The sequence below is a fragment of the Pimephales promelas genome, chromosome 7, assembly GCF_988280905.1.
Source record: "Pimephales promelas chromosome 7, fPimPro1.hap1.1, whole genome shotgun sequence".
In the NCBI taxonomy this organism is placed as follows: domain Eukaryota; kingdom Metazoa; phylum Chordata; class Actinopteri; order Cypriniformes; family Leuciscidae; genus Pimephales; species Pimephales promelas.
This window is the reverse complement of record NC_142775.1, coordinates 23980580-24008117: the sequence shown is the minus strand read 5'-3', so window position 1 is coordinate 24008117 and position 27538 is coordinate 23980580. Positions and strand designations below refer to the sequence as shown.

The window sequence follows — 27538 nt, the reverse complement described above, 5'->3', positions numbered from 1 at the left end:
TTTCGGCCGAAAGACTTTTATCACCGAAACAATACGGCCGAAATGTTGTGATGACGCAAACAGAAACCGCGACCTGCACGTGCTTGTCTGAAGCAACATTTCTGCGGTGCGGACGTATTTCAGTGTATCTGAACCCGCGAGGAGACGGAAGCCTTGTTTATCCACCTATATCTGCTCTAAACAACGCGCGCCCCCATGACGATGATTCCGGTTGCGAGCGGGTCAAGAGCGGTGCGCGCGCTGTCTGTGGAGTCGAGTCTCCACAGACAGCGTGCGCACCGCTCCAAACGGTCGAGGCGTTTATACTTGACGCGCTCTCCGTTTTACTATTCCTTGAAACGACAGGGGACAACTCAAGTAACTGTCCTCTAACCATCAGGAATCGGTGAGAAGAAGAAAGATAAACGCATGGTAATGCTTATTTTTTAGTAGGGTATTCCACCACCAATACAAAAATAATCATGTAAAACCCAGTAAACCCTGAGATTATTACTTGTGACATTACAATAAATATGTATATGGGATTGGGAACTATGTATATGTATGTATAGAACTAAATTAATGCTCTCTTAAATATTTAAATACATTCACTAAACATGTTTCATTAAGTTTCATGTACATTTGTATTAAACATGGACCATTGTTCATTTAAAAAGGCTTTTTATGCTATTGTATGCCAAATTTTTAAAATGAAACTAATTTAGACGTGCAAACTGGGTGCTGGTTTGATGAGAAGTTTGCGCTCGGCTTTGTTTTTGAGAGAACGTTTCATTTTAAAACCTTTCTGCAGGCCAGTAGATTATTATTTAGTGTACACATGAGTGGGGTCAAGTTAAACATTTTAGTTTGAATTTTATTTTATACTGTGCATTGTGCTAAATAAATATTTGCATAATTTGTAATTGATTTATTCTTTGAAAATGTGATATTAATTTATGCAATTGCAATGCCTTGATTTTAGTAAAGTTTGTACACAGTCATAGCCATAAATGCAATGATACTAATAATTCTTTCGGTGTTTCGGTTTTCGGTTTTCGGCCTTGGTTTCCTCTTTTTCGGTTTTCGGTTTCGGCCAAGAATTTTCATTTCGGTGCATCCCTACTACTAAGAGCTACTTTTAACTAGCTAGTTTGCAGCAGTAATCAAAATGTGTTTACGCACCTGAGTGAGAAGAATGCTATCAAACAGCAGCTGCGTTTCCACTTGGTCCTTAGTAATATCAGCATTGGCATTCATGCCAAAGATTTCAGGTGAGGGATTTAGAGGAAGTGTCTTGGTGTACTCAATATAGCTGTTATACTGAAAAGGAAACAATCGGATTTTTTAAATGCAACACTAAATCCAGGATGGTGACGCTAAATAATGGCATGCACTTAAAACAGGCTACCCTTGAGATTGCTGACATTTATTATAATGGCTATGCAAATGACATTCATGAATAAAAGATTTCAAGAGAAAATGCCAAATAAAATTGGGCATAGATTATACATGTGCTCAAAAATAAATCAAACATCACCACTGGCAGCAACCCGGTGTGTTTAGTTATTGAACTTATAACTCATAATTCCTTTTTCAGAAATTTCATAAAGAGCCAGAATGATGCATCTCCAAAAGACTCATGTTTTTTTTAGTTTTTTGTTTTTTTTGTTTACTTAGTCAATTATATCTGTATTCATTTTAAACAGTTGTATAATAGGAGGAGGGATTCTGACCCTCTGAGCTCACTAACACTTTGACTGAGCTTGTACAAAGAAAAGAATTGTTGATTTATCTTATAATTGCTTTTTCTTAGGCTTTGTGTTGAATGAGAAACCTCGGCCTGCAGAGGTGCATATGGTCTTCCTTCGAAAGAAACATGATCAAGGAAGGAAAAGGATGCCATTTGATTTCCAGCGAGATCTGTGTAGAGAATCTCTTTGAATATTTTATGACAGAAATGAACTAACTTTGAACTAACTTTAATGTCAGCTGCAGAAATTCTGTCTGATATAACACCTCTTTAACTGGACAAGCTTAATCATGTATTTGTATTTTTACAACTCATGTAACTGAGTATTTCAATATGCATGCATTTACTGGTTCTGTCCCTGGGGTACCGGGGAGTTTGACTTGCTGCTCACTCCACTCTGTCCAGGCATAGCTGAATGGACAGGCGTAAGTGTTATATCTTAAGTGTATAATTGCAAATAAATGTATATACTTGGAAAGTGGTCCTGACTGAACGATATTTATTATATTCTCTGTATTTTATCTTTAAGTACTACACTTAAAATAAAATAAATATTTTATAATGAATAATTTACTTGATATCAATTATTTACAATTTCCAGCAGTTGGACAATTGCAATTTGAGTCCAATTATACTGGAGACCAATAATATGAGACCAATAATATATTCCACAGCTCTAATTACCATTTTTAGTGATCAAATAAATGCAGCTTTTGATGAGCATAAGAGACTTTAAATCTTACCAACCAACATACTTTAGAATGGTGGTATACATTATAAATGAAAAAAAAACAAACAGATGAACAACATATTCAGTCGAACTTTTTGGCATTTTGGCATCTCAAATCTTACATCTCCTTCAGGTGGTGAGAAATACAGGCCACTGGGGTCAAACTTGTAATCGACATCGTCAATGATATTGGGGGTGTAGAATATGGAAACTATTGTGCGCAGGGTCCTGCGATCCCAGTCGTCTGTGACCCGACCTCCATAGTTACACTCTCCTGTCATGTAGCAAAGAGCATCAAAGGGGATCTCCTAGTAAGGACACAGAGAGAAATCACCGTATAAGATGACCTATACATAACATGGTGGATGAAAATTGTCTGGGGATGGTAATTAGATGAGAATGATGACTTTAATTAATATGTTTAATTATCTGAAGAATTTTAAGGGAGCAGATGACAAATCCATTTCCATGATGAATCGTTTTTGCAGCTCAGTTACCATAAACTCTCAATAAAGGTGAAGCTATATATATATTATGATTTCTCATGATTATGACTTACCTTTTTTGTCATATGAGCTATTTATTTTCATTTTGAATAGTGTGTGTGAATGCTACTTTGACTATGATTGAAACAAACATGTTTAAGGTGAGGTCTGTGTCCCAATTTTTCACCCTATTGTTCATATTGCTTAAAAAAAGACAGAAAAACAGACAGAAAATGACAGACAGAAAAAAACAGACAGCAATCTCCTCATCTGTTTTAAAAGCAGGGCCGCTCAACAAAGACTTTTTTTTTTTTTAATTGGAGATGCATGTCAGGTTGGTGGGTTCGATATAATAATCTTCTGGGGGGATATGAAAAGATGGACAGAGGAGTGGCAGGATTGTGACATTTCCTGTTGAAATTTCCCTTGCTAATGCAGTGGGTGGCACTCAGTAGCACTGGAGAAATGTCAGAGCATTGAGGGAAGCTCTTGATCAGTTGGTGCAGTATGGTTGTTTTGAAAGGAGGAAGGGAGGTATGGGGAGTGCTTCTCTGAAGTTGGGAAAATGTCAAGAACGTTCTTTTTTTAGGGGCGGTTTAAGGGGGAATGCTGGAAAGCATGAAAAGGAAGAGGGTGATGAGGAGAGTCTGTGTGGTGTGTTGTAAGAACAGTGAAAAAAAAATTTGTTTGTATGTGAATATAAAGAAAAGACACGTGTGATCTCACCTCATACTGGTCCAAGAACATGTGTAACTGCTGGACAGAGATCCGCAGATCTGTCTCGTTAAACTCATAGGGGATGTTCCAGCCAAGAGGACCAAATTTCCTCCTCTCTTGGGCCAGGGCATGGAAGAAGCACAAGCTAAACAGCAGCTTCTTAAAGACAGCCTAAAACACACACACACAGAAGCCTCTTTTTACATTTATTTGAACCAATTAATTAATTAATTAATAGGTAGTTTGATCATGAAGGACTCCAAAAATAAACATTACAACCATCAAAAGATATGCATCATGTTGAGAGAGCTTCAAAAACCTTGAATTGCTTGTGACCTACCGGCTTTGAGCTGCTGTCAAAGAACTCAGGGTCAGATATAGGGTCCATGTAGAAAGAACGGATGATGTTGGAACGCAGACCCTTGGGAGCCTCATTGGTCATTTTGACTCCGTTTTGCAGTACAGCCACAGGAAAGTTGGGAGAGGGGTAGCTGGTCAGCCACAAGCGGAAGTCTGGGTGAACGGTATCTGGATTCAGCTCCTGTCAGAAATTCAAAGTGCTGCTTCAGAGAATTTCCACTGCACATCGTTTTATGTTGTACAGACGCATATACATTGGACGTGCAATGAATGCATTTAAATTATAAAAAGTAATTTACATTGAAAATATGTAAAGTAGCAAATGTGGGTGTGAAAATAATACTATTAAAAGCTACTTTTCCACCATGTTTGGATAATAAAATATGTATGCCCTACTACCTCACAAACACGCTCAAGGGTGGACATCCAAGAGGTGGCCAGGTGGCAGTTCTGTAAAACCACCCAGGTTCCCTCCTTCACACCAGTCTCAATCATGCTCATGGCGATGGGGCCCTGACCCTGTCCCAGAGACAAGGAGGTCAGTCTGTTACCTGTGAAACCCTGAACAACAAGCCAAACATGGTATTAATAATAGAAGAGCATCACCCATCACAAACCAAAACAGCATGTTAAAAATGTCATCTTTCTAATTAAATCTGAAAATGATGGCAATTAAAAGCCAATAATTGTTTGTACCTGCTCTTCGCCAAACTTGAGCAGTGCTGCCATGGGGTCTGATCCTGGGGACAGGATAAAGATGAGCGGAGCACAGCAGTGACTGTCCGCAAAAGCTGTGGCTAAATTAAAGGGTGGGACCTCAATAAACTGCTGCCCCAAGTTTTCTGACACAAACTCTTGAACCATGGGAACAATCTGAGATGGGTAGACAAGAAAAGAAATCCAAATGTGAGGTTTGTACTGATACTCCACATTATAACATACATAACATTTTTAAGTGTTTTTAAAGCCTCTCATGCTCACCAAGACTGCATTTATTTGATGAAAAAATACAGTAAACTATTGTGAAATAATACAAACATTTTAAATGACTGTTATATTCAGCAGCCATTACTTCAGTATTTCAGTGTCACATGATCCTGCATAAATCATTCTAATATGCTGATTTGGTGCTCAAAACATTTGTTAATATTATCTTGTTGAAAACATTTGTGGTGCTGATACAGGTTTAATCTTCTTTAATGAATAGGAAGTTCAAAAGAGCAACATTTATTTGAAAAATAAATCTTTTGTAACATTGAAATTGTCTCTACTTTCACTTTTTCACAATCCAACCTGAGGTATATTAATAAACGCCTATAGAAAAAAAGCCTTACCTTGTCTGGCCGTAAGCATCTTATGACCAACATCCTTTGGAAATGTCCTAGTTTCTCCTGCCACTCCGAAGGGAATGCAGCGAGATGGGGGTCCTTCAGAACACACACACACACAGACCATAAAATGAAAAATCTGGTGTTCCTTTCATACTTCCCCTGTCCATTTCATACCACTGAGCAGGAAAGAAATGGTGTGTGCTTAATCTCAATGGCACCTTGCTATCGTAAACCTCTTTCCAGCCGTCCCGGAGTCGAGCCATGTCTTTCCGCAAGCCTTTAAAGCGCTCCATCTCATCCAATCGACAGATCTCATCCCAGGATGTTTTAGGCAACCAGGTGCAGGGGTTCGAATGAGGGTTATCCAGACCCACACCACCTGTCAGGAGAAAACGCCATTCATTGTCATCCACCTGAAAAAGAAGGAAACAGAAGGTGGTAGGGAAAGTTGTCCATGCATTACTTCATTCAGTTATATCTAGAATGAAAATTCTCTTCCACTGAGTTTAGACACGAATTGTTTTTCAGTAGCTGTGCTTGATTAAACATCGAAAAGAACAGAACTGCAGCGAATGAGTCTTAAAGTCACCGACAGAAAAGCGGCAGTCTGTGAAAATAAATGTACTGCTGCGTCACCCCCACACCACATTATTCAGGAGCTGACAAAACTACTGACAATGCAATAAATGGAGGATAGACAGTTGCAACTTTAGTAACAGCTCAGGCATGGAGAGCCAGTGTGACAAACATGGATCACAAATCACTTAAAATTTGATTAAATCTGTAAAACGAGTGTTTATGTGTACGAATGTTGCAGGGCCAACTAAACAGTCATGATATAAACCTCGTCAGACTGATGCATGCAAGTCATTAACCTAAAGATGACTTGTGTGAGGTAACCTCTTCATTATTACCATTATTTATCAGATGAAGCACTGTCTTTTGCAAGTTTATTGATTCAATAAATCACAGCAATGTGCAATTGGAGGCAGTTACTCACAAGCTTGTTGTGTTTGAGCAGATTGACATTGAGGCAGAAGGAGAAGAGTAGTTTGTCCTTCTCAAACAGAGAGCGGCATACGTTGATGTAAAGCGAGTACGTAAAATGGTCCTTCAGAATTTGGAGTCTAAATACACAGAGAAAGCATTGTGGCAGAAATCAGTTCAACAATAAGCATTTTGAAAGCGGGTTAGAGGAAAAAAAAGTGTACGAGTGATGTGATGTACATTAAACATAATACACAAACCTCTGAAATGTTACTAGACCACACTTGTTTTTAGGACTACATTTAGTTATATTTGTAAGTTTGCTGTAAAAGTTTTCTTCTCGTTTTCATCATCATTGGAATTTTTCAATATCCTGTTTGGGTTCAAATGACTAGACCAGTGGTTCTCAACCTTTTTTTGGACTTTGTCCAAATCATTACCCTCTAATCTGAGCTGACATGCATCTTTGGTAATAATAATAACAACAATAATAATAAGATAAGAATATTTCTCATTTATATTTTAATAAGATATTTAAATTCAACCCTCAACTGTATTTTTTTCTTTGAAGAACCAGAATTTATATTTGAGAAAGCCTCGTTTAAAAAAGTGTGATATCTAGACCTGAAAAAGTCACCTAAAGTAAGAAAGACTTGTAATGGTCATTTTTGTAATTAATATATATTTTTCTGGTTATGCAAAGTTATAATAAATAAAATAAATATTAAATAAATTAACCTGAAAAAGTCTTTTTTTCAGGTTCTTTTTAAATGTCACTTTAGAAACAAACTGAATATGAAATAAACACCTGCTACTGTAGAAGAGCTTTAAGAGCACTCTCATAATTTTTAGAGATCTGGTTTTCATGTCTCTGTCCTATAGAGAATTGGCAATGTGTTCTTTTACCCAGAGGATTATTTCTGCCCTGGGCTGAAGTGTCATTATATTCCCACAGCTCTCAGATATCAAACTCACATCAACGCCATACTGGCCGAGTAAGACAGTGCTGATGCTAAATAGTCATACAGGGAAACAATGTCTTCATATTCTTTAGTTTAAAAAAACTTCCCCAAGCTACATGTCCATATTACAACAGAATCCATGTCAGAGATACTCTCTCAGGAAACTGTGGTGCCTTTAAAAGGAGTTTTCAATAAAAAATGATTTAGTCATCATTTTTGTCATTCCAAAACCTGTATGACTTTCTTTCTTCTGTGGAACATGCTTTCACTGAATGGACAAAAAAAAAACAAAGCAAACAAAAATATATATATTTTTCAAAATGACAGAGGTCTGGAAATACATGAGGGTAAGTAAATAATTATATAACTTGAACTATCCTATTAAGTATCTATACGTGCTAGATATTCAAAGTGTTAAATTAGATATTCAAGTAATTAAATTACTGTAATAGACATGCTTTAAAAAATAAAATCCGAAGGGACATAGCACCTTTGTTCAAGAAGGTCACTTTTTGTAGAATTATCAATGGACATGATGAAGAGGTTGATGAACCAGGTCAGAGAGTACTGATACATGGGCTCGATGTTAGCCAGGTCAGCGATGGAGAAAAACAAAATTGCAGAGTGGATGGCGATGGCGGTGTAGCCCAAGCGTGTCTGATCAATCTTCTGCTCAGTAACCTCAGCAATAGCCTGTTTCTCAGAGATCTCATTGGCCAGAACCTTAGAGGACGAGAGGATCTGAACAGCAGACTCATCTTCCAAAATGTTCCCCTCGGAGGCAGAGAGGACTTCTAGGATTTTATCCTCAATTTCTTTCAGCTGTCTACAAAGAAAAGAGAGAGAGAAAGTACATGGATAAACACACAAATGTACAATACCCGTTTGGTTTGTTTTTGACATGAATGAACTGAGAGAGCATGTTGCTCTTTGCCCTCACTTCATAAGGAGATCATTATTTACCCAAGGATTCAACTTGTCTTGCTTTTAGACACAATAATTGAAGTAAGGAACACGTAGGACTAAACTGTCAGGTTAATTGTGTTTCTGGGTGATACCTCTTGTTCTCAGCCCCTTGTACGATGAGGGCTTGTTTCTCCTCCTCAAGGTCAGGTCTCTCTCTGGCAACCACAATGCCCAGCAGCTGGTCTTGCATCCCCTCTGGGGTGATCATGAAGTTCAGCAGGGTCACCTGAACAGAAAAGGAGAAAACACTAACAGTGCTGGGGGCAGCTGTTCTTAAACACACGGATCTGGTCTCATTAAAAATAGGATTTTATTTTTTACAAGAGCCTCAGATGGCCACAGATTCGGTTTATGGTGACCGATCACAAAACTAACTTTTCTAGAAATGTATATACTCCACGGTTTTGTGACTGCTTGCTTGCTGTTATTAGACCTAATATTTCTTTAATTACCTGCTGTGATACATGTGAGTCTTTGGTGGAACACATTTTGTAATGAAGAATTGTAATCCTGATGTTCCTCAACAATATCATTTGTTGTATCCTGTTGTGAACACCACATGCTCTACATCATCCTGAATTGAAATAATATCTCATACTCATAAGGAGTATACTGTAGGTGGTTGTTACAAAATCAAGTCCAGAGTACAAGTATTTCAAGCGGGTATTTTTTAAATGTTAAAAATTTTGTTCAAGTATGCAGACCAGCCCGACACAGCAAAACTGACTCAAACAATGGGTTTTATGATTGTTCGGATTATTGTTTGCAAATCCTTCAGGCCCTGGTGGCACAGAAATGACACACCTGCCCTTTTAATTTAATTTTTAAAAAATGGTCATGAACACTTAACAGTAAACCTTAAAAGATGTACATGATTTTATGGCAGAAAAGGTAGAATAAGTTTTGTTCCAAAAACATAACTAGATGTTTGTTTTAAGTGTCATGAAAAAACTCTAAAAACTGGCTAATGGTTTAATTATTTATAAGTATCCAGTTGCAGTTTAACTGCATAATTAAACCAAATTTAAACCAAGAAGATTTTATGCAGAAGATGGCAAGGCTCATAGCTCCTTTGAATAAGACTAATAACCATGTTATTAAAACACTTCTCAGGGGAGAAAAATTCACTAAATACAATTTTAAAAGATCTTCATTTTTAACTTTGATGCTTTCAAAGACTGCACATTTAATGACACAGACTCAGTCCCCATCGCAGACCAAAACATCAGTGTTTCAAAACCATAGTGAAACAAAAGATTCATTCAAGGACAAGAGAATTTAATTTAATTTAATTTAATGTGTATTAAAAATCAGTGTATACTACACTTTAAAAGTTTGGGGTCAGGAAGGTTCATTTTTGAAAGCAATTTACAGTATAAATTCATTCATTATTTCTGAATAAAAGTATTATGACATTTATAAATGGCATCTTTAATGTCAAAAGATTCCCATTTCAAATAAATGTCCAGCTTTTGTGGAAATATTTCCACAATAATAATAATAGGACATGTTTTGAGCACCAAAGCAGCAGAGTGGTGCATGGATGACATCAAAACCTGGAAGACTAATTCTCCACTGGTTCCCTTGAGATTTTCCTATGGGGTTTTATAATGTTGTTGTTGTTGTTGTTGTTTTTAATTTATGAGTGAAATACTGTAGGTCTGGGGTAAACATAACTTGATACTTTGCACTACATTATGAACTGCGTACACTTTCCCTGCCCAAATGTTCTTATCTAGTTATTTCAAACATATGTTTATTAAAATAAAATTTGATATGGGTGTGTGGTAATTTATGTTATGTTAGAGCAAAACGTTCATGTATCGTCAAGTAATGTTTACCACAGTCATTGTTTTACTCATAAATATAAAAACCCTATTATAAAAACCCATAGGAACATCTTGAGGGAACATGTGAAGTGGTGAATTAGACTTCACTCTACACACACCTAAAGGATTATTAGGAATACCAAACTAATACTGTTTTTGACCCCCTTTTGCCTTCAGAACTGCCTTAATTTTACGTGGCATTGATTCAACAAGGTGCTGAAAGCATTCTTTAGAAACGTTGGCCCATATAGAGTGCCGAGAGTGAACTCAGAAGTTAGCGGCGCATGGGTTCCCTCGATCGAAAATCTATGCATTTTCCCCAAAGACTTTTGGAAAATCGCAAAAAATAAGATTCATGTTCAACGAAGAGTGGTGACCTTTACACGTTTTGTCTATCAAGCTAATCTTTACATGTATACATTTTGAAGCCTATATAAAGTAAAAAAAAAAAAAACAAGCAGACACAATAAAGTAAAAAAAAAAAAACACACAAGCAGGTTATAACTGGTGTGTTTTATGTCATAGATCAAAACGTGAAAATGTTTAGAGGCTTTGTTCACCACAGACCTTATTTCAGGTGATTTAGCAAAAACCCATTCAAAAATCCCATAGACTTAGAACAAGAGACTTGAACTTCCGCGTTTTAACCAACAAAGTGACGTGATAACTTTGGCGCTCTATTGATAGAATAGCATCTTGCAGTTGATAGAGATTTGTGGGATGCACATCCAGGGCACGAAGCTCTCATTCCACCACATCCCAAAGATGCTCTATTGGGTTGAGATCTGGTGACTGTGGGGGCCATTTTAGTACAATGAACTCAATGTCATGTTCAAGAAAACAATTTGAAATGATTCGAGCTTTGTGACATGGTGCATTATCCTGATGGAAGTAGCCATCAGTGGATGTGTACATGGTGACCATAAAGGGATGGACATGGTCAGATACAATGCTCAGGAAGGCCTTGGCATTTAAACAATGCCCAATTGGCACTAAGGGGCCTAAAGTGTGCCAAGAAAACATCCCCCACACCATTACACCACCACCAGCAGCCTGCACAGTGGTAACAAGGCATGATGGATCCATGTTCTCATTCTGTTTACACCAAATGCTGACTGTCTCAATAGAAATCCAGACTCATCAGACCAGGTAACATTTTTCCAGTCTTCAACTCTCCCATTTTGGTGAGCTCTTGCAAATTGTAGCCTCTTTTTCCTATTTGTAGTGGAGATGAGTGGTACCCGGTGGAGTCTTCTGCTGTTGTAGCCCATGTAACGAGTGGTTATTTCAGTCAAAGTTTCTCTTCTATCAGCTTGAATCAGTCGGCCCATTCTCCTCTGACCTCTAGCATCAACAAGGCATTTTCGCCCACAGGACTGCCACATACTGGATGTTTTTTCCTTTTCACACATTTCTTTGTAAACCCTAGAAATGGTTGTGCGTGAAAATCCAAGTAACTGAGCAGATTGTGAAATACTCAGACCAGCTCGTCTGGCACCAACAACCATGCCACGCTCAGAATTGCTTAAATCACCTTTCTTTCCCATTCTGACATTCAGTTTGGAGTTCAGCAGATTGCCTTGACCAGGACCACACCCCTAAATGCATTGAAGCAACTGCCATGTGATTGATTGATTAGATAATTGCATTAATGGGAAATTGAACAGGTATTCCTGATAATCCTTTAGGTGAGTGTATTAAAATGATTTCTGAAGTATCATGTGACACTAAAGCCTGGAGTAATGGCTGCTAAAATTCAGCTTTGCCATGACAGGAATAAAATATATTAAAATAAAAGTTATATTAATTTGAAATAATAATAATAATAATAATAATAATAATTCACAATTTTCCTGTTGTAACAGTATTTTTGATCAAATAGATGCTTGTGTGTATGCCTGTGCGCATTCATTTTAACTTTACATGTAAAGAAGACTCACCTTGACTGAGATCTCAGGTAGATAATGTGGGTTTCGTAGCTTTGTTGTTATGTAAAACCGGAAATCTGGAGCATATTCAATAGTGGAGTCGCCCAGCCTGATGCAGACACTGCCACCCTGTTTAAAAGTCTGTTTCAGCAGCAGGGGCTCAAGTATGGGATCCAGTTCTTCCCCAACATTCTCCAGCAATACTACAATACACCATGTATGAATGATTACAGTTAAGCTAAAACAAAACAAAAGCTCCAGAAGCATTTATTTGATCTACTCACAATAAAAATAGGTAGAAGTGGGAATTGAAGGAATGCAACAGAAAGAGAGAAAAGAAATTAATAAATAAACTCAATGCAAATTCTAGAGGGGAACGGTAACAAAAGAACAATCCACACAAGACAGCTAAGCACCGGCGTGCCTACGCAGCTGCCTTTCATCCCACAGCAACACCGAAGAGGAGGAGCTGAGGATGGAAGACAGAGGCACCTAAGGCCAGATTACTTGGCTCATTTGCGTTTCTCGTGTTGCGGTTTGGGTCCACCCCTGGGTCTCCTTTACATTCAAGAGTGTAAAATTAGATGGAATTTGTGCTTTCAGGCTTTATGCGTTATGTACAAGACATAACTATGCTGCTCCAGGGGAAGAGAGAGAATGAGTACATTTATCAACAGGTAACATGCACTGGTTTGGATCCAACTGTGATGTGTGCTTATTTTTCATGGTGGAGGGGGACCCCTGGGGAGAAATACTGGTATTGCACCAGTGAGAACAGTCTATTTTATTATTATCATTAGGGCCCAAGCCCTGAAAGGGCGAAGGCCCTATTGTTTTCCTTGGGATTATTTTTCTTTACTATTATTATTATTATAATAATTATTATTTTACTACCTTTTGGGCACTTTTGGGGCCCTTAACGTGCTCGAAAACTCTTGAAACTTTGCACACGGGTCAGAACCCGCGGCCATCAGAGCCGGGCTGAAGATGGTACCCGGGCGTGGCAGGGCAGCTCGTCAGCGCCCCCTGGAACGGGGTCCGAACACTTGGTCCATAACTCAAACACGCTTGTATGTAATAATATGAAACTCGGTACACACGTTGATCTCATCGTTTCATCTATACCTCGCGCTCTTACTTTTTACCCCAGCCCAACAGGAATTTGGCTATTGAGGTTTGTTTGTAAAACGCTCGCAATGGAATGTCAAATACTCCTCCTAGAGCTTTGATCCACATTCGACGAAACTCGGTCAGCATAAAGTCAAGACATTGAGGATGAAAGTTTGCGAGGGGATTTTTTATATCTCGAACGGTTTGTCCGTGGCGAGGAAACGAAATCATGGCGAGAAACGTGAAACAGGAAGTGTGTTATAACTTCAGCATACATTAACTGATCTTGATGAAACTTCAGCAGTGTGTTCGCTGTAAGAGGACGATCACATGGATGTGACTATTGTGAGTCAAAGTTATAGCGCCACCAACTGGCAGCAGGAAGTGTGTCACTTTCAAAATGCTTAGATATCACCCTTTTATTTTTACCCGATTTGCTTCAAACTTCATATGTATAATGTAAACATACGGCAGATGTAGACCTGTGAATGGATTCTTGATATCTTTGAAACTGTTGCCGTGGCGACGCATCAAACTTTACCCTTCTTTTAGGATGCTTTTAGGATGCTTTTGAGACCCTTAGCATGCTTCAAATTGCATGAAACTCGACAGACACATCACATTTATTAGCCAGTAGACATGTGCAAAGTTGCAGAAACGGGCGTGGTGAGGGCTCAGTAGCGCCACCTTTTGACAAAAGTGGGGTGGTTAGTTTTAACTAGAGTTACAAAAATTGGTATGTATATTGTACTCCTCGAGCCGGACAACTTTTTAATTGACACTTATTAGCTAGGACCCACAGAAACTCAGATATTTTTGTTTGAATATGGCCACTCTGAGCCTTTGGCTGGCTGGCTGGCTGTCTGTGTGTGTGTGTGTGTGTGCAGGGGGAGGGGGCTTAACCATTTCACTGCTGTGTGTATGACCTGCATAAAGAAAATACATTTCTCAAGCCTGGTATTTTTTAAATAAGTTTTTATTTTTATTTTTTATAAGTAAAGGCATATAACTAGTTTAATTGTAGTGAATTGACAATAGTTTTATATAATTAGTTTATTAATCAGATTAACTTGGTCAATAAACTTGGTCTGAAAATTTGGTCCATAAATTAAACACACTTGCATGTAATAATATGAAACTTGGTACACATATAGATCTCATCGTTTCATATATACTTCACACTCTTACTTTTTACCCCAGCCCAACAGGAAGTTGGCTATTTAGGGTTGTGTTTAAAACACATGCAATGTAATTTAAATTATTGCTCCTAGAGCACTGAACCAAATTCGACGAAACTCGATCAGCGTGAAGTCAAGACATTAAGGATGAAAAAGTGCCACGGGATTTTTGATATCTCGAACGGTTTGGCCGTGGCGAGGAAACGAAATTATGGCGAGAAACATGAAACAGGATGTGTGTTATAACTTCAGCATACATTAACTGATCTTGATGAAACTTCAGCAGTGTTTTCGCTGTAAGAGACCGATCACATGGATGTGACTATTGTGAGTCAAAGTTATAGCGCCACCAACTGGCAGCAGGAAGTGTGTCACTTTCAAAATGCCGTGGCAACGAAACAAACTTTAACATTATTTTTTGATGCTTTTGGGACTCTTAGCTTGCTTGAAATTGCTTGAAACTCAACAGATACATCACATTTATTAGCCAATAGACATGTGCAACTATGGCAAAAGATTAAAGTAATGTCAAAAAAGTAAACACTAAAAGCCTCATATCTTCTAAAAATGTAATTATACATCATTTGTTTCTAAATTAAATTATACAAATATTATAACTTGGTCTTGCTCAATCTGAGCCTGCTGTCTTTGCCTGTCTGTGTATGTGTGTGTGTTTGTAGGGGGAGGGGTATTAACCATTTCACTCCTGTGTGTATGGCCTGCATAAAAAATAAATGCCTTAAGCCTGGTATTTTTTTAAATAAGTTTTTTATTTTTTTATAAGTAAAGGCATATAACCAGTTTAATTGTAGTGCATTAATAGTTTTATATAATTAGTTTATTAATTAAATTAACTTGGTCCATAAACTTGATCTGAAAATTTGGTCCATAAATCAAACACACTTGCATGTAATAATATGACTTGAGTGTTAATCACATCATGTTTTCAGTTTGAATATAAAATATATAAATTATGTAAAAAAAAATAAAGTTGATCCAGCTGGAGCGCAGGCTGAGAATAGCGCTGTCATGACTGGATCAGAGATCATCAGTCATGCCTTCTCATACCTTACGCGCACACCACGCCCACTTACATCAGATCACATCAACATGTCAGCCGGAGGGATAACGAGGGTCGTCGTCGCTTTTGGATTCAAGAATTTCTTACAACAAGATGGCAAAAGAACAGCGCTTTGCAAGACATGCAACGTTAAGATCGACAGTCAGATGACAACCTCCAATTTCGTCCGTCATTTGAAGAGCCATATTCTGCCCAGTAAGTGCTTGTCAATTTGTTAATGTTATCTGGTTAGCTCGTTCGTAGTTAGCTAGCTAATGTAAGTTAAAGGAGAACTCCGGCGCAAAATTACACATTGTTACCTAGTCAACCGTTATCTGAGATTTGTTTTCATGACTGCCGAATGTAAATAGTTTTATCTATAAAAACAGTTTAGCCTATAAGTGACGTCCGACATTCTGCATATTGTGTTATTTTGTTAAGCCCCACTAAAGGCATAAAAAACTGTAAAGCACAATCAAGTTTTCACACTATATTCCAAGACTTCTAAAGTCATTCAATAGCTTAATGTGTGGTAAAATTAATATTTTAGTCTCTAAGTTAAAGTTAACGGAAAGTCATCTCGCCTCAGTCATTCTCCATGCATCAGCATTAGCGCGTCGCGTTCGGTTGCGACAGTAACACGACGACACTCTCTTCAAGATCAATGTTCCCAATATTATACTTTATTTGTAGATAAGGCATAAAGGTCTATGATTTGCATAAAATGACTATCTTGCTGGAGTGGAGTTTATTGCCCTTTAGAATACACTAAGCATTAGTGCTGCACGATTAATTATATCGCAGTCGTAATAGCGATCTCAAACCTATGCAATTATATAACGCAAAATGCCGCGATTTTATATGAAATAAACAAAGTAGGGCTATTAGCGCAGCATCTCTTCTTTTTTGTCATCCTTTGACTAGTGTTACAAGATCCCCCTCTTATTGGTTCAAATGCCTTTTCGCATTTTGCACGACAAGAAGTGAAAAGCTGCCTGTGAGTGCCCTAGATTAGAATAGATGAGACTCGCATAATGCGCATGCACTGACCGTGTGCCAGCCCAGAATAAACAGTTCTCTTTCGAGCTTGAACGAACAATAGCACACACAATTATGCCAAAATGTGATTTTGTCTAGTATCTTCATAACATAAGAAAAGTCTATGGACGAAAAGAGTTGTGCTATGAGGCGCGTGTGAGATCCGCGTCTCGGCAACGGGTGCTCTTAAAGGGCCAGCAGCGAATAAAGCGTTCTTTCAGTAAAGTTAAAAGAACAAAGGGAAATTAGAAAATTACTCACTGATCTTGAGTAAAGAACTTTTGTAGCTTTAATAAGGATTATTATATATATAATTTATGATTCAGGCAGCGCAGACTGTTTGATAACTTTATTCAATTTCTGTACCTGTTAAGACAGGAAGGGCACAGGTAAATATGTTTTTTATTATGGGTTTATGTGGGGATTGTTTGAAGTTCACTTAATTTAAAAGCTGTTATATATTTTTTTTAAGCGTAATAATTTTTTAAAAAGTTGATGGCTTTCAATTGATGGAATCACTGTAATGTTGGTTTGGTTGATGGTTTATTGATCATTATAGGTGTTATCAATCATTTATTGTTGTTGTTGTTTTTAGTTTGAGTTGAGAAATAAACATTAATCTGTGTGTGCATTTTACTTTAGAACCAAGCAAGTTGGACTCATGAAACCATTTTATTATATCGGAGTCGCAAATCGCAATTGCAATATTGGCTCAATAATGGCAATATGACATTTTCCCAAATCGTGCAGCCCTACTAAGCATAGATTATAGATACCATCCCTTCGCTATGTTCTTTTCAATGTGAAGCGTTGCGTGCTGTGACTTGGTGTTGCTTCAAGTGCATCATTCTGCACACGGGATGCGCATGATTGCTTATAATACTTTGGGGAGACAAGGGGGCGTGGCCTAAGGGAATAGCACTCGTGATGTTAAGTGATGTTACCCCGCCATCGCTGATACAACCTTTAGCAGTCATGTTTTTGCTTCTTGAGAGAGAGAGAAAGTGTGTGTGTGTGTGTGAGCAATGGCGGTTCTAGGCGGGGCCTGGGGGGGCCAGTGCCCCTGCGACAACAAGCTTGGACCCCCTTGTGGCCCCCTAAATGTGGAGTCAGTGTGAAATATTTTTTTATAGTGTGTCACGCATTGAGCATGACAGTCACTCGTTTCAGTCTTTTGTCTCACACTCCCGTCACACATTGTATTTCTCATGCGGAAAAACTATTAATAATATATTTAATATACGCAATTTCTCTGGCCGCGCCGCTCTCACGTGAGAATCAAGCGCGTCTCGCCTGGAGTTCAGCAGTCGACCCTGCTACGCATCAGCCAATCAAAAAAAGAGAAGTGCTACTACATTGGTTGTTAGTTTTATCTACAGTTACAAAAATCGGTATATACATTGTACTCCTCAAGCCGTACAACTTTCTAATACATAGTCATTAGCTCGGACCAAGAGGAAGTCAGATATTTTGGTCTGAATATGGTGAGCCTCTCTCTGAGCCTACGTCCCTGTATGGCAAGCCCTTTTAACATTTAAAAGCTAAGTTTGCCTGTCCGGAATTAACATTGTAGATATCAACAACGTCTTTCTGTCTATTCGTAATTACATTTTGGATAGTTTGTATTATCATTTAAGATATCTGTAACATAATTGTGACTAGTCGAAATGACAGAGTATGGCAAGCCGTTTTAACATTTAATCATAAAAGGGCCAAAGCCTTCGGCACCGCCACCCGGGTGCATTTAGGTAACTAAAGGAACCGGGGTTGCGGTGCCACCGGCTTGGGCCCGCCATCGCTGCTCGCAGCTATATTTATAATTATTTTGTTGTTGTTGTTGTTGTTCTTTACAACTTTGATTTTGCATTTGATACAACTAAAACGAATACTCTTAAATTTGGTAAAAAATGATAATGACCTCTCCAAGCAGTTATTTGAGTATTATAAAATTAAGCTTTAAATTAAATTTTCTGAATTCTGTTGTCCTCGTGTTTAAAAGCTGTCACCTCTCACCTGGAGTGCCAAACTGGATGCAGTTTTCTAGTGTGCGCACAAAGTCGCCATCACTGAGCTTGATGACATGGAGACTGTTGGATTTCTCCATGTTCTTCAGCCACTTGTTGGCCTGGCCCTGAGGATCAATCATCAGTGGCCACCTCCTGGCATTACTGCAAAAAAACAAACATCTCACTAATACTCCACACACAAGAGTTTTCTGTCCATGACAAATCATCTATCATCTCTATCTTACAGTTTTCTAATAACGTCCTAGTCACATATACAAAATGCTTCAAAAAAAAAAAAAAATCTGCTTTTGTTGTATTATTCCTCAACTCAAGAACAAGTCATTCAAAGGTCACTACTACAATTAAATAGTAGTATTTACCATATGTCTGAAAGTATTTTCTGTATTGATCCGTTATAGCAATACAGTTCATCCATGCACATTTTTGTCCAAACTGTGGTATTACTACAGAATGGAAATCTATATCTCGTGCACATCTAGTATGTACTATCTTTCATTTTAAATTAAATACGTGCAATCCAGTGTGAAGTATGAAATAGATTAAACACAGTGACTGACTGAATTTTGTTGTTGCGCTTCAAAGCTGTATTTATATGCTGCTAGAAGGAATCTCATAAAATATGAAAATGGTTTGGTTTCCTAAACCTGAAAGATCCTAAAATAATCTAATACAAATGGCACTCTAAAATAGTCACATTTAAAGTAACATAAATTGGCAAAAAAAAAAAAAACTGACGAGATGATGATTCCGTTGTCAACGGAGAAGCTGTCTGAAGGAAGGCCAGCTATGGTCCAGCTGCGGATTTTTATCGGCTCACCCAAGGAGTTCATCAGTGACATGTTCTTGGAGCAAGGAATTCCTCTTGCCTTACATGTGTCAATCCACTCCTCTGTAGCTCGCTGTAGAGATCAGACACAGAAACACACACACACACACACAAGAAAGACAACATGATCACAGCTGCTTTAGACAGTCAGAAACATCCACTGACGACTGGTTAGTCTATTGATACATGTACGAAGTTTTAATCCTATTTGAAAACACAGATCCATAGATTCAACCTCTATCTGTTATTTTCAACTTAATAATAGTACTGTGGACTGTACTATTATCGCTTCTATATCTTTGTTTTCTGTTTAAATCCAATAAAGACATACTGCACACAAAGGTAATAAGCTGTGTGTCATGTACCTGCACGGAAGCTTATATAAAAAAAAACCTCTGTTGGGAGAAAACATATTGCTTTCACAGAGGGGGAAATATTAAAGTTAAACTACTCCCTGCTCGCCGAGTGTTATTTTAAACTCACCATAGCAATCCCTGGTATTGTACAAAGTGTTTTCACTGAATTCATTCATTTTTTATGGACTCTGCTCTGTTGTTAAGAGTAACCAGCTGACAGGGGCAAATGTGTACAAATAATGTCTATATCAAAAACACTTTAATATCACTCCACCTGAGACACATAAACTGTACTGAAGATGAATATGAATTTTATAGTGTATAGAAAAGCAATGGAAAACTTAAAAAAGACAAATACATTTCAGCTAGACAAACCCTGTCCCGGATGTCTTTCAATGTTTAATAGACTCTCCTGTGCTTTAAAATATTGCTAGGATTTTACTTTGGACAATAAAACATTATATATTTTTTTTACTATGAAATCAGTTTTAGCAAGGTAATTTCTCACTAACAGTAAATTAAAATATTTAGTTAAATTGTGCAATCTTACAAATAAGGGAATAAAGGCGTGGTCACATTAGCAAAAATGTCTTCTGTCAATGGTGTATCGATGTACAGTATGAAGCACAGCTCACAGAGTCACTTTCAACTAAGCAGCTTTCTATTAGTCAATGTGGCGAATCTGAATGACCAACATGAAACTGTTGCAAAATCTGCATAGGGAAATCTTTGGCATTTACGCAAGAGAAATGGATTGTTTTATATGTTGGCACACCTGTCTAAAACTGGAGGTAAAGGCACCCAGGTAGGCCACTATAGCAGCAGAGATGAGAATGTCTCCAGTGAGGTTGTTGTAGAGTTCACCTAAGTTACAAGCAGTCTCACTCCAGCGGGTCTTCTCGCCTCCTAACCCACCAATGAGCTGCTCTGCACGCTCTAGCTTTTTACTGCACAACTCCACCTAAAGAAAAAGACCAAATGGAAAAATTTGTAGACTAAAAGGATACATAGGAGAGGGGAGATGTACAGACAGTTACATAAACAATACTGTTCAAAAGATTTTTTTTTTTTTGACAATAATATTTTTTTTTTTTTCAGCAGGGACAGTCAACTGATCAAATGTGACAAAGACAGTATACATTTATAATGTTACAGAAGATTTCTATTTGAGAATTTTGAGGTTATTTTGAACTTTTCTATTCATCAAAGAATCTTGACAAAAAAGTCACAATTTCAACAGAAATTACAATATTATAACATACTTCTTCCCTGATACTGTATGTACCATAACAACTTAAGGCCAGTCACCATTTAAAAACAGGCAGAAACAGGTGTTGGCATGCTAGCAGTGGCTGTCATCTGTATTTAAAGAGAATCAGCAACTCAGCACGGATTAGAAAAGGCAGATCAGATTTATATAAAAAGAAATTGTGACCAGAAATGAATGTTTACTACACAAACATCCTTATGAATAAATTCTCTAATAGAATCCACTAGTGGAGATCCTCTTTCATCATCACAGATAAATGGATCACTGAAACCCCAGTTTGGCACTAGAGAAACATCATCTTTGTTTGAATTCAGAGAGTTAGCTTGCACAGCTACTGCAGAGTGATAGAAGCTCAGCACTAGGGCACAAAGCTGACAGCAATCCAAACATCTTACTTGCTTCCTGTGATGATACTTCACTAATTCTATGTGACATTGGTGCATCAGACATCATGACACTTTATTGTCTTTGAGATGAATTCCTCCATAATTCCTGTTCTTTCCAAATCATATCCCAAAGTGAGAAAACAGTTTAAAAAAGGCCGTTCCAGTGGAGCTTCAGGAACAGCATAACAGGTTTTCCTCAGTGCATTCAAGTGCCTTGATTCTGGCCATGCTTGAGAGAGCATGGCATAAACAATTTCTACCCTCCAATAGGGAAAACAGACAACCTGAATTACAAACATGGAGAGAAGGGCGGGGGGGAAGAAGAAGGAACATAAAAGGAAGTGAAATAGGGCAGAAAATGGCAGCAGGGCCTTGGTGATGCTTGGTTTACCCAAACGCGCTAAACTGACAGGCAGTCTCCACAGACAAATGAGAACAGTGTGTGTGCGTGTGTGTGTGTGTGTGTGTGTGTGTGTGTGTGTGTGTGTGTGTGTGTGTCCCTGTGGCTTTTTGTGTGGGTTTAGAAACAAAGGCTTCACTCATACAACTTCAAAGTTTGAACATAAAAATGATCTGAAGGAAAGTAAACAAAGAAGAAAAGAAGAACATTCCCTCACCTCTTGATGTAAAAACACAAACTAAATACCTAAATAAACAAACTTCCTGCAAAGAGCAGACATTTTCAACAGGGTTGGGCTCCACTGGAGGAGAGGTTACAGTTACAGAATAGTTGAACATTGTGTAATACACAAAGGTTCAGTAACAGCAGCGAACCGTTTGTTGATTGTGAGAACCTATTAGTTGGGCCTGGCCAAAGCCAGTTAAAGTACTTCTACCCATCTGCTAGTACGGAAACAATTCTCTTTTGCTCATACCTCAGGTCCCTTAAATGACTAGATCAAAGCTACGAGCTTTACAAAGTAAAGATACTTTAAAGAGTATTTGTTTCTAGATTAGAAAAACTAATTCTTGTGGCCACAAATTGGTTTAATTACCAAGATACACATGGATATATTCAGGTAAAATAACCTATCATCCCTTATCTGGAGATTTGATCTGATCCAAACCTCTATGAATAATTATTAATTATGATATAAATTCCCCATGATCGGATAGACCCCAAGTCTCTAAATTGTCTACAGAACAACCACTGACACTGCTCCCTCTTACCTAAACTCATTACTTCAGACTTACTGTATGTGCCATCCAGAAACTTGCGCTCTGTTAGCGAATGTCGTCTTGTGGTACCATCTCAAAGAGGCACAAAATCTCTTTCTCTTTCTCTGACCTTTACCATGACTGTTTCCCTGTTGGTGGAATGATCTAACTCAACCAGTCAGTAGCCACTTTCAAGAAACTGCTGAAAATCTTTTTCGACAGCACTTGATCCAGTAATACTAACACTTTCTATTTTCTCTTCTAGTCTATTCTTAAAACAACAACAACAACAACAAAAAACCTGTGTTAAATTAAACTGAGAGGGGTCACAGCACTTACATATTGTTGTCCTACTGTTAGTTTAACTGCTTCTATTGTTCTCATTTGTAAGTCACTTTGGATAAAAGTGTCTGTTAAATAAATAAATGAATGTAATGTAAGAACCTTGCGTAGGCTCTTTTTTGTGACTACTGTCCTCTGCCTACCTGATTCTCAAGGTCAGCCTTTTTGTTCTTATTGGCTTCCAGGGTCTCCTGTAGTTTGGCCAGTTTGTCCTGGACCTCCTTCAAAGCAGCCTGTTTCTTTTGGAGGCTCTCCATGGCCACCTTAAGCTTCTCTTCTGCTTTTTGCAACTTCTCTTTCTTTGGAGCCACTACCTTTGCTACTCTGTGAAAAGGAAAAAGTTTCTAAACAAACATTTTTTTTTTTTTCACATTTTCTAAAATAAAATTTCTTGGAGACCCATATAAAATCCAGTTTATAGTTAATGTCTTAAATTATGAATTAAGGTCTGGTCACATTTACAATTGTTTAGCGAATGTTTTGATGATGTAATTCAATTATTTCAGTAGGAATCCTTTTGATCAGGAATTTTTTTAATAATATTTTGTAACATGTTTGTAGCTAATTATCTGCATTGATGAACAGCAAGCTGCATTGTTTGATTCATTGTATCACTCATTACTACACCATTGACAATGAACAATGGGCATTTATTGCCTGCAAAATTTGGCTTATGTGAATGGATCTTTAGTTTAGCTATAACTTACTTATCATAGGAGTCCATGGCACAAACCCATTTACAGAGCCCCTCTGCAGCTGCGGAGGCCGTGCGGATCTTCTCCGGAACAAAGTCTGGGTTGGTGATGTATTTGTTGCGGATGACGCTCATATAGTTGACTGGAATATTGTCTTTATTGTACTCGTGAAGGCTCTGGAGAAACTTCATATCTCCTAGCAGTTTCTTTGCTGGGCCCCAATAGTCCTCCACCTTCTTGACGGAGCCTGAGGGGTCTGGGATACGGTCTGGTTTTATGCCTTTCAGGATGCAGATGGCTTCCATCACCAACTTGACACCAGCGGGGGGATTCTTCATGGCTTTAACCACAGTTATATCCTACAGAGGGTGGTACAGATCGATTCATTGAAAATCGATGCTATGCAATAGTATATATTTATTGGTGCAAAAGAGACTCAAATTAGACTTTGATCTCTTACATATAAGTGTTGTGCATCATTAGATCCTGTTAAGTGTATTTTATGTGTGTGTGGATACTCACAATAAAAACAAAGTGTTCTGCTTTTTGTCAAATAAGACGTAATAATGACATTATTATAATAATCTCATTATTACAAGAAAGTTTCTCATTATTATGAGAAACTGTAAAGTGACACATTAGCGACTTCCGCTGGTCAACGCTGTGTAAATGCGAGTATAGAGCAAGCATGGCACGTTCTGCAAAAGTCAAGTATCAACTATTTATTTGGCACTTTATATAATACTGATTGTACAACTACAGCACACCTACATATTCAAGTCTGTTAAAGAACGCTTCATCTGGAAAGATGGGTTAGTTCACACAGAACGTGCTTTTCCAATCCCCTGCTCTAATTTTCCATGTTTTTTTCTATGCAAACATGTGCTAGTATGCGATTTGTATGCAACATAAAGTAAGAATAATTATTCATAGTTTCCTCCAACCTGCTGTGTGAGTGTGTTCAAAGCAGCCAATGCGGATTCCAGAATGGGCACAGCAACCGCCAGATCGGCATCACATTCATCTTTAATAGCCTTGGCAGCCATCGCCTGCTCATTAGCCTCTGCTTCATCCACACGGACCACTTTCTCTGTCTTGGATACCTCCACAGACTCTCGCTCGATGACCACCATCATCTCTTCCACCTCTTTTCTGGCCACACGCAGCTGAGGCTGAAGGGCCTCCAGCTCTACCTGCATTGTGGACACCTGAGTGGCAGCCGATTCCAGCTTCTGGAGACCAACCTCATAACGACTCTTCAGATTCATGACCTCACTGTGACAACAGATACCATCAATATCATCATCAGTGCCGTACATAATGCTTATCCTACAAAGAATTTGCATGCCAAAATGTGACACAACCTAATTATTAAAACCTAATCAGTCTCTCAGACCAGAATGACTTACAATCTTTTGCGCTGGAGTAAGTGCTTAAACATAGATATGAGCTCCAAATAGGAAGTTGGTGTGACATAGTTGTAGCGTTGCAGCTCCGAAAGAAAACTTGCAGAGAGATTTATGGTGGATGTGTGGAAGCTCTTGCACATGCTAATACACCCTTCACGAGTAGCGTCTGTCATTTCAACGTCTTCCAGGAAACGAGACGCCACAGCCTGCAGCGCATCTTCTGGCCAGCTCTTTTGGAACATAAGGATTCATTACACTTTTATGTCATATCACAGATTTGATCTCATATTTCGCATCATTAATTCTGTTACTTTCCTGTTTAAATCTGTTTAGCTGATTTGAAACAATTTCAGTAGCACTTTATTTTACCGCATGTTCCGCATGTACTGTATATGCTATGTACTTTTTATAGTAAATACAGTAACTGGGTAATAACTAGGTACTAACCCTGAACCTACCCCTTAACCCATTTAATTACCTTGGTAACTAAATACCCAGTACTATCTTGGGTAAGTGAGAAATATCTGGTAAGTACTTACAAATATACATTGTAAAATAAAGTGCAACCACAATTTCTATTGTATAAAGCGCTATAAAACGTGGTGTAAGGCTATAAGGTGACTATACATATGTAAATAAATAAATTTACTCTTTTTAAAATATGAATGTGTAAAAATTTGAATATGTATACAAACTAAAAGAGTAAATGAATTACACTAAAATAGCACTTTACATAATTTACTTTGACACCAACCTGAAACCAGTCAATAGTGCAGCAGTTAATGAGAGCCGGGAAACGTCTCAGACGGCTTCTGAAGGTGTCACCAATAGGACTCATGGCCAGTACCACGTGCAACTGGCTGCGACAGCGCTCCAAAAACATGTTAAAAAGAGACAGTGGGCTGCCGTCCGTCTGCTTATCGCGTTCACGCTGACGGTCCAAGACACGCATACGCTCACAAATCTCCTGCTTCTCATCTATGGCAAAGAGATTGGGAACCTCCCCAGTGTTTAACAAGTTACTCACATCCTCCAAAAATGACTCCAACTTAATCTGGGTGTCGGTGAAAAGGAAGACTCCGTGAGTTTCCCCAGATGTTGATTTTTGCATGATGAGTTTGAGGTCATCACGCCACTCTGCAACCCCATAACTCTTCGAGATCTCCACCTGGAAGAGTTCGGCTTCAGCCATATGGGCGGCCAAGCGCGTCAACGACTGACGGCCGCTCCCTCCGACTCCCACTAAGAGAGCGTGACCACGGGGCTGTTTGAGAATTCGGGAGATGCGACAAACGTGCTCGATGGCGAACCGGAAAAGTACAAGATTCATTGGAGCCTTGCTTATATTGTTGTACTCTTCAAGATAGGTCTCCACCACCCGACGGAGCTTCTCTGGGTTGCCTACCTCCCGGTAGTTGCGGTCCTCACCCTTGGGGTCATGAAAATCACAGAACATGAGACTCCGAAGGTCATCTTCGGTTACAAGCCCATCTCCATCACTGTCCAAATGCTTGAAGAGCTGATGGAAGTCTTCTTTCAGATGAGACTTAGAAACTTCCTGCAGGAAGCCCACCATCCATGCACAATCAGACGGATGTACTAATCGGTCATAATACACCCTCAGAACCTGCATGAGAAGATATTTCAAAATTAGTTTAGCTTTCTTACTATGATGTGACCTATAAAACTGTGTTTGCAGTTACCTCATGCACCCATAAGCGTTTGATGGCCATAGGGTCGTCTGCAGTCTCTGGCCGTGATAAGCAGATTCCCTGGATGACGCGTGAAAAATCTCGAAGGTTGAAGAGGTAGTGGGACTTGGTTGGGGTTGGCAGGAGGATTTTAGTGGCCTCCTGGTACACAGACATGGTGGCATTGATGATCTGAGAGGTGATGCTGGCGAACGGTTTGGGAAATGGAAATCTGAAAGCAGGTAAAAACAGGAAATGCATTAAAAATGTATTTTAATTTATTACTCACATTGGTATGAAACACCATTACCTTATGGTTAAGTGCCAGTCCAGAATTTTTGAGAAGATAGTGAACATGGTTTTTTCGTCAAATTCATTAATGGTCACAGTGTTGAAATGTCGTAAAAAGCGAGGAGTCACAGGGTTCCTACCTCCACCTGCACATGACAATGGACATGTCAAATAATTTAAAGCAGACCAGTATGCACTGTCCAAAACATCGGTATTAGCATACAGTTTATAAGTGACACGAACTCACCCGGCGGACCCATGGCACACATGATTTGGATGTCCACTAAGCTAATCATGGAGCAGTCCTTCATGTCATACCAGGTCCAATGGTCGAGCCACTGCCGTAAGAGCTCCACTGGAGGCTGGGCTCCATAGGTCTCTCTTGCTGGCATGTTAACATCATCCACAAACACCACCTGATCAAAGTAATCAAAAGGCCAATTAAAGTCAAAATAATTAAAAAATGACAGGACTAAAATGTTTTTACACTAATGTCAATGTCACTTTGAATGTTAGAAGATAATGTGCCATTTTAAATACAGGTAACATTTTTTCTCATTTAATTTAGAAGCAATTAAGATCTAATTTTCAAGTTACAGGCATGCTTTTAGTCACAAACTATAGTCATAAATGAATTTGAAAGAATTCACCTTTGGCTAAGCCCCGCCCCCCTTAGT

General features: G+C 38.5%; 1 protein-coding gene across 1 annotated transcript in view; it reads right to left on the bottom strand.

Annotated features, from left to right (window-relative positions):
* The window catches only part of dnah7 (dynein, axonemal, heavy chain 7), a 73145-nt gene that overhangs the window by 6281 nt on the left and 39326 nt on the right, over positions 1-27538 (bottom strand). The window contains exons 38-60 of the mRNA XM_039655468.2: positions 27109-27277; positions 26881-27007; positions 26583-26802; positions 25634-26506; positions 24880-25109; positions 24415-24745; positions 23483-23829; positions 22919-23099; positions 20395-20580; positions 19173-19336; positions 18424-18578; positions 12037-12227; positions 8360-8493; positions 7792-8127; positions 6353-6479; positions 5571-5765; positions 5356-5448; positions 4718-4894; positions 4421-4582; positions 4002-4202; positions 3671-3832; positions 2582-2767; positions 1162-1299 (exon numbers count right to left, since the gene is read on the bottom strand). Of these exons, the coding sequence (XP_039511402.2) occupies positions 1162-1299; positions 2582-2767; positions 3671-3832; positions 4002-4202; positions 4421-4582; positions 4718-4894; positions 5356-5448; positions 5571-5765; positions 6353-6479; positions 7792-8127; positions 8360-8493; positions 12037-12227; positions 18424-18578; positions 19173-19336; positions 20395-20580; positions 22919-23099; positions 23483-23829; positions 24415-24745; positions 24880-25109; positions 25634-26506; positions 26583-26802; positions 26881-27007; positions 27109-27277 (5085 nt within the window). The remainder of the gene's footprint in view (positions 1-1161; positions 1300-2581; positions 2768-3670; positions 3833-4001; positions 4203-4420; positions 4583-4717; positions 4895-5355; positions 5449-5570; positions 5766-6352; positions 6480-7791; positions 8128-8359; positions 8494-12036; positions 12228-18423; positions 18579-19172; positions 19337-20394; positions 20581-22918; positions 23100-23482; positions 23830-24414; positions 24746-24879; positions 25110-25633; positions 26507-26582; positions 26803-26880; positions 27008-27108; positions 27278-27538) is intronic.